This window comes from Electrona antarctica, assembly GCF_951216825.1.
Source record: "Electrona antarctica genome assembly, chromosome: 4".
Classification (NCBI taxonomy): Eukaryota; Metazoa; Chordata; class Actinopteri; order Myctophiformes; family Myctophidae; genus Electrona; species Electrona antarctica.
In genome coordinates, this window is record NC_136809.1 from 57472778 (window position 1) to 57485020 (window position 12243).

The 12243-nt window shown below is 43.4% G+C and overlaps 1 protein-coding gene across 1 annotated transcript; it reads left to right on the top strand.

The window, feature by feature from the left end:
- The first annotated feature begins 6470 nt into the window (after positions 1–6470).
- On the top strand, positions 6471–7529 carry LOC306921805 (ATP synthase mitochondrial F1 complex assembly factor 2-like). The gene has a single exon (XM_079499110.1). The coding sequence runs from the start codon at positions 6489–6491 to the stop codon at positions 7386–7388; it is 900 nt and encodes a 299-aa protein (XP_079355236.1). The 5' UTR covers positions 6471–6488; the 3' UTR covers positions 7389–7529.
- Positions 7530–12243: the final 4714 nt, after the last annotated feature.

The window sequence follows — 12243 nt, forward strand, 5'->3', positions numbered from 1 at the left end:
AGAACCTGTTCATATGTTGATCCTTCCCCATCCATCCTTCCTCTTCGATGTCTCCCTTTTGACTGATACCTGTCCATTTAAACTCTAGACGGGCCTGCCAAAGTTATCAGTGCAGCCGCGCCCGGCAGCCGGTGAAAACGGCAGCCAGTTCTCAACAGGCCTTACAATTGTATACTCAAGAAACTGCCACCGCTGCCACCCTTAGATCTCCATATATGGAGCTGACCTGTTCTGACATTCCATATGTTGTTCATCTGACCTCATCAAACCCTGTACACTCAAGACACGCTCCATATATGGCCAGTGCCTTGGCCCTTTAGGGCGAGGTCGCTTCTTGCCCTCAGGCGTCTTACTGGTGGTATTGTTTTAGATGTATAAAGTGACATCATGAGTGATGCAGGTATAACAAGCCTTTATAATCAGGCAGTCGGGAGGTTGCCAATCTTTGGTTCCTCACAGCACCACACCGGTTGGAGTGTTGTGAGAAGGAGATGTTATCATGTGTGTACTGACTTGCTATATGGTCAGAGGAAGGAAGGCACTGGAGCAACTCAGACAGTTTTAGCCCTATTTAATTCACAGGGTGCAAGTCAAAAATGACAACGTTTCGATGTATCGGTCACATCTTCGTCAGGTCATGTTCATGACAAAGATGTGACCGATACATCGAAACTGTGAGTGAGAAGATAAACCTTCTATAGATAATAGACTTATAGTGATAAGTAGAATGCACAGCTGGTCAGCTGGCTTGAACATTTTCTTTGTGTTTTGTTTGTCAAACCATCTCCCCAGTATAGTTCAGGTAACCATCTTCGTGTTGGGCTGCCATAGAGGTGAGAGAGGCTTGTTGGTACACTTGTTGGCCTTGTTGGTTTGTAGTGGTTATGTTGCTCTGTTGAGTTGCAGTGTTGGCTTGGATGCCATTTGTTATGGAGGGTGCTGTGTTAAAATGTGAGTTCACCCTTCTATTTCCTTTCTCTAAGCCTGGCGTAGCCCGCAGCCAATAGAAGTGGAGCACAAGCTAGCTGGTCTGTCTGTAGCAACAATCAGGGGATGTTTCTAATGTATGTCATTGCTGCTCATCCACCGTATTTAAATGTTAAAAAAAAAAAAAAAAAACAGTTTTATGAAAATTCCTTATTTGTACCAAATAATAAAGATTCATTTGGGCTCTGTGTCTGTCCTGGCCAGATCAAGACATTTCTGTGGGCCAGGACAGGTCTAGTAAAGGGACATGCAGAGAGTGTTAGTTGTTAGGGGCTGAAATCTCGTAAGAGAGCACTTTTGGACAAAAATAGCAAAACTAGCTCATCTACAAGCTCACAGAGCTCAAATAGCAAAACTAGCTCATCTACAAGCTCACAGAGCAGTTGTTTTACAGATGGGTAAAAGGGCAGGGGCTGAAGCCCCCTTTGATGTCTATGTGTGCACGTCCCTGCTCTAGGATTTGGATGGAGGAATATGTAGAAATGTCCTTGGTGCTGTAACGTCCGTATTTCTGTCTTTCTGTATCTCCCTTCTCTATCTGTGTGTCCATTCAATTCAAAATGCTTTATTGGCATGATGACATGTTTTGCATTGCCAAAGCATACATGCAGTATACGTTGCTGCTATGGGGGGAAAATGAAAAATAAACAAGAATCTTATTGGATATAACGTGAGTGCTGGTATTATTTTCTATGGACTGTACCCTGAAATACAGGACACAATGATTAGATCTCTCAGGAAACTAAATCAGTCTGATGAGTGAACAGACCTACACTGCCCCCTACTGACAGTAGTTGGCTGTTGTTTGGGCTCTCTGTCAAACCCTACATGCCTAGTCAAATTAATTATTATCCACATATTACAAACAAATTGCCAAAATACACAATAATGACACGTTTGTGTGTGTTTCAGATATACAGAGACAAGTGAATATAAAATACATCAGATATACAGAGACAACAAGTCAATATAAAATACATCAGATATACAGAGACAACAAGTCAATATAAAATACATCAGGTATACATCAGGTATCTCTCTCTCTCTCTCTCTCTCTCTCTCCCAATACCCACCCCTGATTGTCTCGGCCTACGCAGATGACCTGAATGTTTTTGTCAGGGACCAGAGAGATGTGGTAGCCCTGCAGGAGAGTCTAGAGCTATATGAGAAGGCCTCCTCTGCAGCAGTGAACTGGGAGAAAAGTGAGGCCCTGCAGGTGGGACAGTGGGGAGGGGGACAGCACCAAGTTTACCGGCAGGATTGCAGTGGAGTAAGAGAGGGATGAAGGTGCTGGGTGTTTTTCTGGGAACAGAGGAATATCAGAAGCAGAATTGGGAGGGTGTGATGGAGAAAGTGTGTGCCAGGTTATCTTCCTGGAAATGGTTGCTACGTCAGCTGTCGTATAGGGGTCGAGTTCTGGTAATCAATAACTTGGTCGCCTCGATGCTATGGCATAGCCTCAGTGTTTTGCCTCCACCAAGAGGGCTGATTGAGGACATCCAGCGAGCCTTGGTGGATTTCTTCTGGTCGGGGCAGCACTGGATTCGAGCGCCTGCTTTATACCTGCCTGTGGAAGAAGGAGGACAGGGTCTAATGGACATAACGTCTCGAGTAGCGGCCTTCAGACTAAGGACAGCGCAGAGACTGCTCTATGGCACTGGAGTGCGGTGGCTGGACACAGCCAAGCTCATAATGTGCAAGGCAGGTCGTCTGAACTACGGCAAGCAGCTGTTCCTTTTAAAGATGGAGGAGGTCGATCTGACGGGGCTGTCACCATTCTACACGACCGTTGCGGAAGCCTGGAGACTCCTCAACGTTGCCAGAGACCCTGATGCCACAGCTGGCATGTGGCTGTTTGAGGAGCCACTGTTTTACAACAGCTTGCTGCAGGTCCAGACACTGTCCTCGGCGTGCATACGGACGTACCTCAGAGAAGCCGGGTGCACAAAGCTGGGACATTTGCTGGTGCCCTTTGAAACACTACAGCAGCGTGTCCATATACGGCCTAGGCTACTGAGGCAGATAGTGAACGACGTTTGGGCCTCTCTTCCACAGCACCTGGCGGTTTTCCTGAGGGAGAACTGTGAGACAGAGGGTCTATGGGAGGAGGATATGGACTACGTCTTTCCTCAGCTGACAATATCTCCCAATGTGGGGCAGTGGCAGGAGGAGGAAGGCGGCTTCCTTTCGTTCGCTACCCCACAGCTCGGCTGGCTGGAGGCCTTGCACAAGAAAGCGAGTTATATTCTGTGCGTGAAGGTGAGGCACTGGCAGTCTCTGCACGCCATGAGAGCATCAAGGTGGACTGAGTTCTTTGGCCCAGGCTCCTCCCCGAAAGGCTGTTGGCGGTGCCTGTACAAGCCACCCGTTGACAAACGGTCGGCTGACCTCCAATGGAGGATAGTACACGGGGCGATAGCTACGAACAGACATAAGGCACATATTGATCCGGAACACGGGGAGGGCTGTCTTTTCTGCACCCAGACAGAAACCATTTTTCATTTATTCATTCAATGTCCCAGGCTGTTGGGGGTTTTTGATTTGTTGAGAGGGTGGCTTATGGGGTTGGGGGAGGTTTTCACCACTCAACTGTTTATATTTGGCCCAAAGTATTCAGTGGCAAGGAAAGGCATACACACACTGGTGAACTTTCTGTCGGCAACGGCAAAGCTGGCCATCTGGCTAAGCCGAAGAAATCGGGCTCAGGAGGATGGTTGTGTGGACCCTGTTTCCATATTGACTGGACTGGTGAAGGCACGGCTCAGAGTCGAACATGCCTACTATAAGACGATTGAGGAACTGGAGGGTTTCAGTACAAAATGGGCAGTAGGGGGAGTATTGTGCTCAGTGATGGGCGATGAAGAACTGCTCTTCACCTTTTGATCTTTTTCTTTAAAGGATGGTGTTGTTCCTGTGAATTCTTTTTTATTTTGGTGATAAATAAGACTGGCATGTAGTTAAGATCCTGTTCTGACCTGTATTACCCGGCAGTGCGAAATAAAGGACCTCTTAAAATCAAAAATCTCTCTCTCTCTCTCTCTCTCTCTCTCTCTCTCTCTGTGTGTGTGTGTGTGTGTGTGTGTGTGTGTGTGTGTGTGTGTGTGTGTGTGTGTGTGTGTGTGTGTGTGTGTGTGTGTGTGTGTGTGTGTGTGTGTGTGTGTGTGTGTGTGTGTGTGTGCGTGCGTGCGTGCGTGCGTGCGTGTTTGCGTGCGTGCGTGCGTGCGTGTGTGTGTGTGAAGTTTAATTATTGAATACCTTGGAGTTGAACTGTAGTTACACAAGGTCAGTCACAAGTTTACACATGACAATAAAAGGGTTTATAGGCCTAATCTATATTGACCTGGTTAGATAAAGTGCTGAGCTGGGCAGGGAGACAGAGTGGTCGTCAAACAGATATTTTTGTTATTCTTTAACCCACAGACAATGACTGATCACGTGCACACACTTCATTGCAGTAGAATAGAATGCACATGAAATAAAATAATACTTCTAATAATAATACATAAAAACAGCAATAGAGGCTAAGTGTGTGTGTGTGTGTGTGTGTGTGTGTGTGTGTGTGTGTGTGTGTGTGTGTGTGTGTGTGTGTGTGTGTGTGTGTGTGTGTGTGTGTGTGTGTGTGTGCTTGCACAATAATGTAGGCCTATGAGAGAGAGAGAGAGAGAGAGAGAGAGAGAGAGAGAGAGAGAGAGAGAGAGAGAGAGAGAGAGAGAGAGAGAGATAGATAGCTGTGTGAAGTAGACCTACAGAAATATTTTGTAGTACCCGGGATGGGTGTTTGCTCTCTGCTTTTTGATTGATTTATTGATTTATTAATTAGCAGAATTACAACTCGATACAAAAAAACTTAACTGGGGGTGGACGACACCATAAAGCATTACACTTGTTTACAATAGGGCCCACCATTTTTCATTCATCAAAACATTTAGAGACGTATGAATATACACAACTATATAAAAACAGGAAATCATCATAGAGGATGTAAAAAGGGAAAAGAAACATAAACAGTGAGGGGGGAAATGGTGGGTGGGTGCTCTCCCTCCCTGGGTGGGTGCTCTCCCTCCCTGTGGCATTCCACAACTCTGGTTAGTCTGAAACATTGTTAGACATTTATTTTGGGAGCATTTTGGACGATGTGCATTTTGGACTTCTTTCTCTTTCCATGTACTAGAGAACAGTGCCACAACACCAAACATGAATAGGTTGCCAATCTTTGGGTCCTCACAGCACACATGTTGGAGTGTTGTGAGAGGGAGTTCAGAGGGGAAATCGAGGTGGAAAGATTTTGATACATGATGGACACAGATACCAGAAAAATAAAGAATTGGGACAGAAGATGTATTGGTGCTGCTGGCGGAAGACGTGTAACGTTTTCATCCAGACTCGTTATTTTGACGTCCATGCACAGAACCCCGCGATACACGTGTTGACGGCCGTGCCTCCACATCACCTAATCGAATGTTCAACCTTTAAGAACACGCTTCTAATGATACTAAATTATTAGATGTTAATGTGCCATTTAAACTTAAACTTTGACTTTACATTGATGGGACTTTCAAAAGCTGCTCTTGTGGCTCTTGTGGTGACCAGCAGCAGGTTTTAGTTTAAGGAGTCAGTGGCGGAAATATCGACGGTGCAACCGGTGCGATGCACCGAGGCCCAGCGCCCCCAAGGGGCCCATGAAGGGGGAAGAAGAAGAGAAAAAAGAGAGTCAGGACGAGACGACCTTGAAAGCCTGGTTTCAGGGGCTATCGGTCGCAGGAAGAGTAACACCAAGGATTAGTGACTGACATACTACTTCCGTGTTGCATAACAGTGACATCACTGCCCACTCCTTTACCACCTTGTGTGTTACTGTGTTCATGGCGCGCTGCCTGTCATCAGCACAACAAGCTCAGCTGTAGACTATTTTGTCACGTTCCGTCGCGCTAATGAAACACTATGGGTGTAACGAAGACTCACACTTCCAGTCATGTTGTTGGATCTGAGTAGTTGCTCATTGGATATTTAGTCTCCATATATGGGGATATCCGACTAGGACATTGGGCTATAAGACATATGACATGTCTAGTATGACAATCCCTATATTTGGCCCGAGCCGACCTAGTGCTGATATCAGATAGATGTGGTAGAACCATATATGGATAGATCTAACTGGCTTAGTCATCGTGACAAGCATAGTCGGAGAATATATAACAAGGGTCGGCTTCAGGGAGAAGGCAGAAGTCGAAGCATCCTGGTTTAAGTTCTAACCGGACACCACTGCGGGGGTAATCAGCAATAGAGCCTTGAGCTATTTTATAATGGGATTATTATGTCATGTCAGCAGTCAGCACTATCATACAATGTAACCCAGGTAAAGTAATCTGTCACTCTGCAAGTTTAACTAAAGTTTTTTCCATCTGTCCAAAGTCATTTCTGATAGCCTGCAGGCAGCAGGCTGCAGCCCTGTAGTCCTACAGATATACAGATTGATTCTATTGGTTACCCCCGAACTCCGTATGTATTTATGTATGCATACCCCTTATTCCACTACAATGTTGAAAGGTATTGTGAGACTGTCCACTTGCTTGAGACATGGCCTTTCACCTCACAATGTGCGCCCAGGTCAAGTGTCACTTCTTTCTTTGAGGCGCAATCCATATTCTACTGCTACCGCAGAGAGGAGGACATTTTATGAAGATGTCAGCATATCACAGGGAGAAGGTGGCCTGTACGAGATCAACCTGGACAGCAGGAAACTGAAGACGCCGGGAGGGAAGCTGTTCACAGTGCCAAACGAACCTCTGGCCATTGCTGTAGCAACAGAATGGGATGCTCAGAAGGACACACTGAAGTTCTACACCATGCACATGACCACTCTGTGTAACACAGCGCTGGACAATCCAACTCAACGCAAGGAGGACGAAATGATCAATGCTGCTCTCAAGTTCTTGGACAATGATACTGTCTGTTACAGAGTGGATGAGCCTTCAGGTTTGGTTGAGCTACAGAAGAATGAGTGGGACCCTGTGCTGCACTGGATTGAAAACAGATATGATGTTGTCATCGGCTCCTCGTCTATTATATTAGGTCCTGAGATTCCCGAGAGGACCAAGGACACATTCCGACAGCACCTCAAATCTTACAACTTCTGGTCCTTAACAGGTCTTGAGTATGTGATTACCCAGCTAAAGTCAGTTGTGCTGTCCTTTGGGTTGATTGACAAACACTTAACTGTGGAAGAGGCTGTGCTGCTTTCCAGACTAGAGGAGGAATACCAGATTCAGCATTGGGGAAACGTTGAGTGGGCCCATGACTATGACATGTACGAGCTGAGGGCGCGGACTGCTGCTGGAGCTCTGTTAGTGCAACTTTCATCTGAGAGTTCCTCTGTCAAACGAAAGCTCCTACAGGACTGAGCAGGATTACGAACCCTGTTAGTGTGTGTAAAATCTAGTAATGGTAGAGAAAACATAATCTGCTGCAAGAAACATGCTCAGTGGTGTCATGGCTTTTGTACAGTGTACGCACATTTAATGTTTTCTTCAACCAAGCATATAAGAATGGAATGCAAAAACGTTTACATGCGTAACTTGCCAGCCAAGCATGGAAATTATCAGCATGTTTTCTGATCTGATTTCTCTCTACCAAAACAATAAATGGTCTCATCTGTTCTGGACCTCACTGAACGCTGTTCTTCTCTATGATCTTTTAAACAGGTCAGTCATCTTCACCCCAGAAGAGTCGGCTGGTCGGCTCATGGGTCAGCCGCATGGGTCGGCGGGTGGCTCATGGGTCGGCCGGTCGACCCATGGGTCAGCCGCATGGGTCGGCGGGTGGCTCATGGGTCGGCCGGTCGGCCGCATGGGTCGGCCGGTGGCTCATGGGTCGGCCGGTCGGCCGCATGGGTCGGCCGGTGGCTCATGGGTTGGCCGGTGGCTCATGGGTCGGCCGGTCGGCTCATGGGTCGGCCGCATGGGTCGGCCCATGAGTCGGCCGGTCGGCCCATGGGTTCGGCCGGTCGGCCCATGGGTCGGCCGCATGGGTCGGCCGGTGGCTCATGGGTCGGCCGGTCGGCCCATGCGTCGGCCGCATGGGTCGGCCCATGGGTTGGCCGGTGGCTCATGGGTCGGCCGGTCGGCCCATGGGTCGGCCGCATGGGTCGGCCCATGGGTTGGCCGGTGGCTCATGGGTCGGCCAGTATTTAGTGTAATAGTGTAATAGGCTAAAAAGTGTAATAGAGTAATAAGTGAAATAGTGTAAAAGGCTAATAAGTGTAATAGTGTAATAGGCTAATAAGTGTAATAGTGTAATAGGCTAATAAGTGTAATAGTGTAATAGGCTAATACGTGTAATAGGCTAATAAGTGTAATAGTGTAATAAGTGTAATAGTGTAATAGGCTAATAATTGTAATAGTGTAATAGTGTAATAAGTGTAATAGTGTAATAAGCTAATAAGGGGAATAGTGTAATAGGCTAATACGTGTAATACTGCAATAAGTGTAATAGTGTAATACGTGTAATAGTGTAATAGCCTAATAAGTGTAATAGTGTAATAGTGTAGTAGTGTAATAAGTGTAATAGCGCAATGGGCTAATAAGTGTAAAAGTGTAATAGTGTAAAAGTGTAATAGTGTAATAAGTGTAATAGCGTAATAAGTGTAATAGCGTAATAAGTCAAATAGTGTAAAGTGTAATAAGTGTAAAAGTGTAATAGGGTAATAAGTCAAATAGTATAATAGGCTAATAAGTATAATAGGCTAATAAGCATAATAGGGTAATAACTGTAATAGTGTAATAGGCTAATATGTGTAATAGTGTAAAAGTGTAATAGGCTAATATGTGTAATAGTGTAAAAGTGTAATAGTGTAATAGGCTAATATGTGTAATAGTGTAATAGGCTAATATATGTAATAGTGTAATAAGTGTAATAGTGTAATAGGCTAATATGTGTAATAGTGTAATAGGCTAATACGTGTAATAGTGTAATAAGTGTAATAGGCTAATAAGTGTAATAGTGTAATATGTGTAATAGTGCAATAGGCTAATAAGTGTAATGGCGGAATAACTGTAATAGTGTAATAGGGTAATACGTGTAATAGGGTAATAGGGTAATACGTCTAATAGTGTAATAGGCTAATAAGTGCAATAGGGTAAAATGTGTAATAGTGTAATACGTGTAATATTGCAATAAGTGTAATAAGCTAATATGTGTAATAGTGTAATACGTGTGATAGTCTAATAAGTGTAATAGTGTAAAAAGTGTAATAGTGCAATAAGCTAATATGTGTAATAGGCTAATAAGTGTAATAGTGTAATAAGTGTAATAGTGCAATAGGCTAATAAGTGTAATAGTGTAATATGTGTAATGTGTAAAAGTGTAATAGGGTAATAAGTCTAATAGTGTAATAGGCTAATAAGTGCAATAGGGTAATAGTGTGTTAGGGTAATATGTGTACTACTAGTGTAATAGGCTAATAAGTGTATTAGTGTAATAAGTTAGTGTAATAGGGTAATGTGTGTAATAGTGTAATAAGTGTAATAGTGTAATAAGTGTAATAGGCTATTAAGTGTAATAAGTTTAATAGGCTATTAAGTGTAATAGTGTAGTAGGCTAATAAGTGTGATAGTGTAATACGTGTAATAGTGCAATAGGCTAATACGTGTAATAGTGTAATAAGTGTAATAGTGCAATAGGCTAATACGTGTAATAGTTTAATAAGTGTAATAGTAGTTACTGGGTGCCTGCAGCTCCACCATGACATTTAGCCCATCAGACCCTGTAAGGTTCCATTTGGTTACATGTATATAATCTCAGAGTTAATAGGGTAAAAGTGTAACAGGGTAATATGTGTACTACTAGTGTAATTAATAATTACTATTACATCTGTTAACGACATACAGTGACCTAAGGGACCGACCAACCTATAAGATTTACCAACCGACCTATAGGATTTACCGACCAACCTATAGGATTGACCGACCTATGGGCCTCCCGACCGACCGACCCATGGGCCTCCCGACGGACCAACTCATGCGGCCGACCGGCTGACCCATGCGGCCGACCGGCCGACTCATGAGCCACCGCCAACCCATGCGGCCGACCCATGGGCCCAAAAAGCATCATGGAAGATGCTATAGCATACAAGTAAAGTGTATTATTATCAAATTAAATTCAAATGAGCTTTATTGGTATGAGAAAGCATATGTTTACAATGCCAAAGCAAGTGTCAAAATATAATAAAATGCAGTTGAAAATGAGGTAGATAGATGGCTTTCGGACGTTATTTTTGTACCAAGCAACCATCAGGAATTCAGGATACAAATATCCTGAACTGACAGTAGTGACTAACCGTTATTGAAACCGACATTCACATGAATCACTAGTCGTTTCCACCCGCTTTCAAAGAAAGACTATACTTTCAGGGATAATTTCTATAGTTTTCAACTTGAGAGATGAGTTTCTAAAGTCTTTGGTCTCGCTAACTAATGGAAATAAAAATCCGGTGACCCCAAGGATCAATTAATAGATATAAAATTGATAAAAATGGCGGAAGGCCAATTAATGGATACAAATAAATTATATCTATTTTGTAATACTGTATCTATAAATTACTTCAATAAACCAGTTGGGAGATCAAATACCTTAAAAATGAGTGAGTAGCCCTTTAAATCTTGAATGACCATAAAAAATAGAAAGACCTTAAAAAAGAATTTGGAGGCAGATGAAATAAAGTTCTGAGAGGAAGTTTAAGGTTTTAACTGTAATTTTTAGTAGGTAATAAAGTCAATTTACATAGAGAATGTGCTACATGGTTCAGATAATAATAATCATAGTACAATACATCACTATAATTTAGAGTATTCAATTGTTCCAATATGGATCCGAACTGCCCCTCTTCACAGCATCTTCCTGGCTTATACTGCAGATCACGTCATGGATGATGAGACTGGAATCGTGACATCTTCCTTGGTTCCGTCATTGAGGGCCATAGACCGGGAAAGCACAGAGGCTGGCGTTGCTATGGCAACCTGATAACTTTCCCTGCACTGTGAACTTTCGACAGAGCAAAGAGAGAGAAACGCTCCTTCTCACTAGGCCCCAAGGCCACACTGATATCGAAGCAGCTGCATGTAAACTAAAATCAAAACAGCACACTACAGTATGGTGAATGTTGTGGCTACAGGCAGACAGTATGGAGACTTCCATAAGATATTAAATGGGACAGATGAAAACATATTTTGGCCATAAACATGGATGACATGACATTTATGATGATAAGAAGAACAACCCGGAGTAAACAGGCAGTAGGCTAAGAGTAAAATGATGATATGGGAGATGACAAAATATGACCTATATGGAACACGGTCTGGGCCCAAAGTTCTATCTGTGTTGACCAACAGAATATGATGGAGTGGCCAACTTGACATGACGTGTAAACAACATGTCAGAATTTATCTAACACTAACCACGATGAAGAGTTCAGATATTACCTTCTGAGAGTGAAGTGGGCAGTGATTAATGATTCATTTCATATGTTTGCTGCCATTGAAGACTGTTCTTTGCTTCCTAGTCGAGTGTTGAGGAAGGGGATGTTGTCAGAGTGGTTCTCTAAAGTCAAATATGAAAACTGATAATAGCCGTGCAGGATCAAGTGGTTGATCTATGATTTAATCTAATGCTATCTGGGCTGCTGTCATTAAAGATTTTATAGCATACAGGTAAAGTGTATTATTATCAAATTAAATTCAAATTAGCTTTATTGGCATGAAAAAGCATATGTTTACAATGCCAAAGCAAGTGTCAAAATACAATAAAATACAGTTGAAAATGAGGTAGATAGATGGATAGATGGATGGATGGATGGATGGATGGATGGATGGATGCTTTGCGCGGCTTGCGGACGTTCATTTTGTACCAAGCAACCATCAGCAATAAGGATACAAAGAAATCAGAACACAATTAATACACAATACATAGACAGATCACACAATGCATTGACATTACTACACAGCTCATCTTACAGAGAGCATGATGGAATAGGCTACCAGTCACAGTTCAAGAGGCATCACATTACACACGTTATGCATAGAACAGAGATGGGGCCTGCTTGTTCGCAAGTCCTGTACTTGTGGAGACAAATCATGTTGAAATGCTTTTCCAGGATTTCTGACTGACAGTAGTGACTAACCGTTATTGAAAGTGACATTCACATGAATCACTAGTCGTTTCCACCCGCTTTCAAAGAAAGACTATATTTTCAGGGATCATTTC